This window comes from Otolemur garnettii, unplaced genomic scaffold (assembly GCF_000181295.1).
Source record: "Otolemur garnettii isolate 467f Iridium unplaced genomic scaffold, OtoGar3 scaffold00063, whole genome shotgun sequence".
In the NCBI taxonomy this organism is placed as follows: Eukaryota; Metazoa; Chordata; class Mammalia; order Primates; family Galagidae; genus Otolemur; species Otolemur garnettii.
The window spans coordinates 5,450,790-5,458,901 of NW_003852458.1; the positions used below are offsets into that span (position 1 = coordinate 5,450,790).

The window sequence follows — 8,112 nt, forward strand, 5'->3', positions numbered from 1 at the left end:
AGCCCAGGAGTTGGAGGTTGCTGTGAGCAGTGAAGCCATAGCACTCTACCCAGGGGGACAACTTGAGGCTCTGTCTCGAAAAAAAAAAAAAAAAGTATATTTCATTGATCTATAAGTCCATTCTAATGATAATATCATATTGCCCTTTTATTACTGTAGCTTTATAGTAAATTTTGAAATTGGGTAGTTTAAATCCTCCAACTTTATTCTACTTTTTCAAGATTGTTTTGGTTATTCTATGTATTTTGCATTTCCATATGAATTTTAGGATCAAGTTGATAATTTCTTCAGAAAACCTACCTGGGATTTTGATAGGGATTGTGTTGTATCGATAGATCAATTCAGGAAATATTGCCATTTTAATAATATTAAGTCTTCTGATTCGTGAAAATAAAGTGTCTTTATATTTATTTAGATCTTTAATTTTTAAAACAGTATTTTGTGATTTTCATTGTACAAGTCTTTTACTTTGTTATAACATTTATTTCTTAGTATTTTATTTTATTTTTCATCCACGTAACTACACTTTATTGAGAATTTTTGTAGGCCTTGTGACCTAGATTGGGTGTCAGTATATTATTCTTTTTTGATGATATTGTAAGTGAAATTGTTTTCTTAATTTCATATTCATATCGTTTATTAGCGTGCAGAAATACAATTGATTTTGGTAGGTTAATCTTTTTTCCTGCTACCTTGTTGAACTCATTTTTGGTTTTAATAGTTTTTTGTTGGATTTCTAAGGGTTTTTTATTATACAAGATTATGTCTGTGAATGCAGATAGTTTTGTTTCTAGTTAGTTTTGTTTCTAGATAGTTTTCTTCCTTTCCAATATGGATGACTTTTCTTTTTTTCTTGCACTGGTTAGAAGCTCCTATACAGAGTTGAATAGAAATGGCCAGAGTACATGTCCTGGTCTTGCTCCTCATGTTCATTTATTTATCATTAAATATGATGTTAGCTCTTTTACGTGAATAGCTTGTATCAGGTTGAGGAAATTCCCTTCTATTCCTCATTTCTTTTTTTTTTTTTTTAAATCATGGATAGCTGTTGGATTTTTATAAATACTTTCTCTGAATCTATTGATATTATCATGTGTTTTTGTCCTTTAGCTTGTAAGTATAGTGTATTAAAACAATTGATTTTTCAGATGTTAAGCCACCTTGTGTTTATTTCAGGAATAAATCTCATTTGATAATGGCATATACTCCTTTTTACATATTGCTAGTAAACTGGATTCAGCTTACTAGTATTTTGTTGAGGCTTTTTATGTTTATATTCACAGCATATACAGGTATAGTTTTCTTTTCTTCGAGTACCTTTGTCTGGTTTTGATGTTGGAGTGTTATTGGCCTTGTAGAATGAGTTGGAAAGCATTTCCTCCACATCTATTTTTAATTTTTTAAACTTTTAATACATTATTGTTTAGGCATAAAAATGACTTAGTTCTCATTTGCATACTTTCTGTAACAACTTTAGAGTTCAATTTCCTTTGTATAGAGGAAATACACAAATTGGTATAGAAGAGTTTGTGAAACATTGGTATTAATTCTTTAGATGTTTGGTATAATTTACCAGTGAAGCCATCTGGGTTTAGGCTATTCTTTGTGGGAAGATTTTTGATTATAAATTCAAGCCCTTATTAAAAGTGTATTTAGATTTTCTTTTTCTTTGTTACTAGGTTTGTAATTTTTGTTAAGAATTTAAATATTTCATCTGAGTTATATTCAACTGGCTGGCATACAGTTCCTAGAAATCCCTTATAATCCTTTTCATTTCAGCAAGGTTAGTAGTGAGTCCCCTTTTTAATTCTCGACTTTGATAATTCTTGCTTCACCAGTCTAAATAAAGGTTACTTAATTTTTTTGAAAATTTCAGGGGCCAACTTTTGGTCTTATTGATTTTTCTTTAATTTAAAAGTTTCTCTATATTTTTCTTTTTTTTGAGACAGATTCTTGGTAGAGTGCCGTGGTGTCACAGCTCATAGCAGCCTCGAACTCTTGGACTTAAGCAATTCTCTTGCCTCAGCCTCCCAAGTAGCTGGGACTACAGGCACCCGCCACAACGCCTGGCTAATTTTTTTTATTGCAGTTTGGCTGGTGTCACATTTGAACCCACCGCCCTCAGTATATGGGGCCGGTGCCCTACTCACTGAGCCATAGGTGCTGCCCTGAAAGTTTCCCTATTTCACTGCTTTCTCCTCTAATATTCTTTCTTCTTTCCCTTCCCTTTCCCTTCCCTTTCTCTTCCCCTCTCCTTCCCCGCCCCCTTCCCCTCCTCTCCTCTTCCCCCTTCCCCTTCCCTCTTTTGCTTGCTTTTGGTTTTGTTTGCTCTTCCTTTGGTAGATTTTAAAGGTAGTTGGTAAGGTTATTGATTTGAGGTCTTTCTTCCTTTCTGATACAGGTGTTTGTGGCCATAATTTCTCTCTAACCATATCTATCTTTATACATACATTGCTTGGATAAATTATTTTTGGCAATAGTAAAATGGATGTTTTAGTATTTTTTATGTAAGCAAGCCTTGAGCTGTGGTTTTGGAAACACTTAAATTTTAAAAAATATTTTAAGTATTTTGCTTAAGAATTTATAATCACAGGAAAAAATTTTCAAGTATCCAACCATTTATACAGATAATGTGCTATGAGATCAATTGAAGTACCTTATTATAGACTACTCTAAAGCTTCTTGAAAGGAGAGGATGATGAAAATTAATTCTTATAACATAAAGACCAAAGCTGAAAATGTTTTGTGTTGTTTCACAAGTTGGAACAAGAGACTATCTTTTATGGTATTGGACATTTTGTGTAGTAAACATTAAAACAAAAAGTTTTAAATATTTTATCTCTTGGTCAAGACCACCATCCAGAATAATTCGATATCATTTTTAGTCTTTTTTTTTTTTTGAGACAGAGCCTCAAGCTGTCCCCCTGGGATCACATCTCACAGCAACCTCCAACTCCCGGGCTCAAGCGAGTCTTCTGCCTCAGCCTCCCAAGTAGCTGGGACCACAGGCGCCTGCCACAACGCCAGGCTCTTTTTTGGTTGCAGCTGTCATTGTTGTTTTAGCAGCCCGGGCTGGATTCAAACCCGCCACCTTAGGTGTATGTGGCTAGCGCCTTAGCCACTTAAGCCACAGGCACCGAGCCCCATTTTTAGTCTTATATAAATTAAAATAATTATTCTTTTCAACTCTATTATAAACTTTTGTTTTAGACCAATATTTATATTATATGAATTCTTTTTTTATTTCAGTGTGATTAAAATGCAACTAAGAGTTAGACTTTCTGTGTTCTTCAACTCTTTGGGATGTAAGGATTGGGAAGTAGTTTAGCAGATCTTGTGGATTAACGTATGTGCTTTATGTAAGGGAAAGTATTTTTTCCAACTCTGAGCTCTGTTTTCTGTCTTGCTCATTACCTTTCATATCCTTTTGGTGGATAATAAATGATATATACAAGGAATAGTAAACATCTGATACTTTAGAGTGAAAGCCTCATTTTCTAACTTTGCTATAGAACTTGCTATCCCGTCTTCTTTTAGGAGAATACTCAACTTTGTGATTTATTCTCCTGTTTTTGTTTTTTTTCCCTTTTCCCTCCCTCCTTCCCTTCCTCCTCCCCTCCCCCTCCCTCTACCCTTCTCCCTCCCCTCCTTCTTCCTTCTCCCTCTCCCCCTCCCTCCTTCCTCTCCCCCTCCCACTCCTCTTTCCCCTCTCCCTCTCCCTCCTTTCCCTCCCCCTCTCTCTCATCTTGCCATGTTACCCAGGATTGCCTTAAACTTCTAGGCTCAAGTGATCCCCTTTCTCAACCTCCTGGGTACTGCAGGGATATGCCACTGTGTCTGACTTGTTCTTTTTTGATATAGGGGAATTTATCTCATATTTGTCAGACTGCATTGCTTGTGTTATGGAAAGCTTAAAATTTTTTGGTCTGTTTTCTTTTGAACAAGTATTTATTAGAGTTTTTATTTTATGCCAGGCACTGTGCTGAGCACAGACATGGTCTTTGTCCATATGGGGTTTACACTCTTCATGAGAGAATAAACATAGATTAGAGGAACCACCCTGAATTTGCAGTTCCATATCATGTTATAATGAGATGAAAACTGGTGGGGTTTTAGCCTTATCAGGTGAAGAAGTACCTTTTTAACTATAACAGGAGAGAAGGATAGCATAAAGATCATGGAGGCAAGAGAGATTGTGATGGTGGTAGTAGAAGTCACTTTTTAGACCTTTTTTTTTCCTTTTGTAGGTTTTTTTTTTTTTTTTTTTGACTGGGGCTGGGTTTGAACCCGCTACCTCTGGTATATGGGTCCAGCGCCCTACTCCTTTGAGCCACAGGGGCTGCCCCACTTTTTAGACTTTTAAAACTACTATTCATTTATTTCTATTTTTAATTTTTTAAAGTTTTAATACATTATTATTCAGGCATAAAAATGACTTAGTTCTCATTTGTGTGCTTTCTGTAACAACTTTAGAGTTCATATCTAATTTTAACTTATGATAAATTATTATTTGTGTGTAATTCCTTTATATTATGAAATCAGTGTTTGCAGGTAGTAATTGAAATGAGTCTAAATTATTTTGTCAGTATCTGGTTTAGTTCATGATAAAAATTATATTAATTACATCTCAAGTCTATCAAGGGAACTAATTTATCGAAATTTCCTTTGTATAAAACCTTAATCCTTTCACTCTATCATATATGTGGTAATCACACTAAATATTCCCAATGCAGTTCTTTCGGTCTGAGAGGGTGGTAGATCCAAGGACTTCCTGTTTTGACAGAATGTTAAATACAGTTCAACAACAATGAATTACACATTAGATATTCCCATATCAATTGGACCTAGGAAAATTCACAGGAAAAGCAAATATCTTAAGGAACTAAATAAGTACTACTATAATGTGCTTAGTCACTTATAAATTTAGATTTAAAAATGATTGTTTAAGAGAAATATACTGACTAATTTGGTTCTATTCACCAAATAATAATTTCTACTTTGTCTGACTTTGTTAAATAGATTTTTAAAGCTCCCAGTAGCATTACTCATTTTGGTAATTTTAGATTTCTGTGGTCTTCATTCAGATGTAGTTAAATTATGTTAAAAGGTTTCCTCAAGATTGTGTATTAAAAAAGCTGAATTATTTATGAGACTTATATTTATATACTAAAACAACTTAATTTAGCATAAGGAATTATAATGATATATCTTCTGAGTACACGTTTGATGAGTTGGGACAAAGCTGTTAAATAGAGTAAATTTAACATATTTTCTATTCTTCATTTCAAAACGAATAATGCTCAAAATAGCAAACTCAAATAACAGAAAATGCTGTTCATTCCCACTTTTCAGAAGTAACAAAAGTTGGTGGTCTATCTTTCCAGTGCCTATAAGGTAGGGGGTGGGGTTAGAGAACGGAAGTGGGGATTATTATAACAATAGGTTGTTTTGCTCCAGTTAATTTTTTTTTTTTTTAATGCCAGGTATCTGCTTTGGGTCTGGATCCCTCAGGTGCCCGTTTGGTGACTGGAGGATATGACTATGATGTTAAATTTTGGGATTTTGCTGGAATGGATGCTTCTTTTAAGGCATTTCGTTCTCTTCAGCCCTGTGAATGGTATGTATTCATTTACTTAACATCTTCATATTTGAGTTAATATCTTCATACTTGAAGACAGAGTTCTATTGTCATTTGAATTCTATCTGCAGTAATGTATGCCAAAATACATTAAGTTTATATGATTATATAGCAGGGGTCCTCAAACTTTTTAAACAGGGGGCCAGTTCACTGTCCCTCAGACCGTTAGAGGGTCAGACTGCGGGCCCCAGGGATTTGGCTGCTAAGCAGGACAGACAGCAGCAGCAAAAGCACTCGGTGGGCTGGATAAATGTCCTAGGCGGGCTGCATGTGGGGCCGTAGTTTGAGGATGCCTGATATACTTGCCCTCCTTATTCAAGCGAAAGTAAAACTCAACCATACTTTTTTTTCCTTAAGTTTAATAGTTAACCTGTGTTTTCTCTCCCCCCCACCACACGGAATAGTTAATCTGTGTTTTAAAGGCCTTTTCTGTCTTTTGTTGTTTTTCAAAAATATTTTTATTTAGTAATATTTACCTTGGCTAGTTTATTTAGAAATATTTACTTTACCTAGTTCATTTTAAATACTGAGCAATATTATATATGATGTATGTTAAGCCCATAGTCAGTTGCTAATCTGTGCTGCACTGTTAGGTTTGGTCAGCTGACACTATATTAGAAAGCACCTTATGTGTTGTTATCATAAACCACACTGTTAACTCTTATCTCTATTTTTTACTGTATCTAATCTTTTACCATTTTACTTCCTTATGGTATCATTTTATTTGTTTATTTCCTGTCTGGTATTTCCTACAGACGAGCAAAGGCTTGATAATAATTCATAGTGCATCATATTAGGTGGCGTGTACTGTCTATGCTGTAGATATCTGATTCCTTCATGTAAAGTTAGTATTTTACTTGAGAGATGCAAGAAACCAGATACTCATCATCTTTTCACTTAATGCATCCATTAATGTTTCCTACCTGAATCAGTTATCTCAGTTATGGTTATAAATTGGTGATTTTGTTTTTCTGTTATTTTATTTGCATTTATTTCCTGGCATTCTTCTGAAAGTAGGACTTTTCCTCAAAAACTAATATTATTTGGTTACCCTGAAATAGAGCTCCTAATGGAGAGATGGGATAAATACTTAGTTTTCTGCTTTGTTACTCATTTTCAGCTTAAAGTTTGGTAGTGGTAAAGTAGTTGTTTCTGTTGTTGGTGGGTTTTTTTTTTTTCGCTTTTTTTTTCAGTATCAGTATGTATGATTTTTTAATTTCCATGTGTTTCAGACAATTACAGACAGTCATTATTCTTTTTGATATTTAAATTGTCCCAGATTTGGCCATTGGGAGTGTTTGATTGCTATATAATTTTGACATAACCTTATTACAGTCTTTAAAAGCTTGCTTAGTTTCTGGTACCACATGAAGTAGGCTTCCTGGTTCATTCCTTGCTGAGTCCTGGAATCAGTACTTCCTAGGAGCCTTACTTTCTTTTTTGTGGGAATAGTATTTAGAGACCAAATCTGGATGCCAGGCATGCTCACTGATGGATATTATTGCTTCTTCACCTTTTCAGTGGAAAAAGGTAGAAAATATAGATACCTATGCATGCATGCATTTGTTTGCCTATGTTTGAATGACAAAATCACATTGATATTTCCATTTCAAAATTTTAGTAAACTATTTATCTTAGAATATTTCTTTTATTTTTAAAATTAGATCATAACTACATAGATTACTGCATTTATGGGGTGCAATGTGTTGATTTTTTATATAATTTGGAATGCTTACATCAAACTGGTTAGCATATCATTCACCTCACTTATTTAATTACTGTTTAGACATATATACTCTACTATTAATATATTTGACATGTGCGCTTAGAATATGCATAGTAGGTGAGGTCCTACCGATTATCCTACCTCCACCTGTCCCCCTCCCCTTATATAAATATTTAATATTTAATAAATATTTATTATTTAATAATAAATATCTTAACATATTATTTATTTATTTAGAGAATCTTGTTGTTGCCTAGTCTAGAGTGCCATGGGTTTAGCCTAGTTCACAACATCTTCAAACTTCCAGCCTCCTGAATAGCTGGGGAAAATGGGGTTTTGCTTTGTCCAGGCTGGTCTTGAACTCCTGGGCTCAATCATTCCTCCCACCTCAGCCAGCCAGAGTGCTGGGGGAGAGTATAGATACCAGCCACTGTTGTTGGCCGTAGTGTTTTTTAATTTACAGAAAAGCTACAAAGGTGTAATATAGATTTTATGTATATACATCATTCAGATTTCCTCATAGTTAACAGCTTATATTATCACAGTCTGTTTGTCATAAGAAACCAACATTAGTCAATTACTGTTAATTAATCTCCAAACGTTATTTTGATTTCACTGGTTTTCCCACTAATGATTCCTCCAAGATACCACATTACATTTAGTTCTCATATTTGTTTAGTGTCCTCTGGCCTGTGATATTTTTTAATCTTTTATTGCTTTTTGTGACCTTGACAGTTTTTTTTTTTTT

General features: G+C 34.2%; 1 protein-coding gene across 1 annotated transcript in view; it reads left to right on the plus strand.

Annotated features, from left to right (window-relative positions):
* WDR70 (WD repeat domain 70) overlaps nt 1-8,112 on the plus strand; it is a 289,355-nt gene that overhangs the window by 66,879 nt on the left and 214,364 nt on the right. Inside the window, exon 7 of the mRNA XM_012807055.1 lies at nt 5,484-5,617. Within this exon, the coding sequence (XP_012662509.1) occupies nt 5,484-5,617 (134 nt within the window). The remainder of the gene's footprint in view (nt 1-5,483; nt 5,618-8,112) is intronic.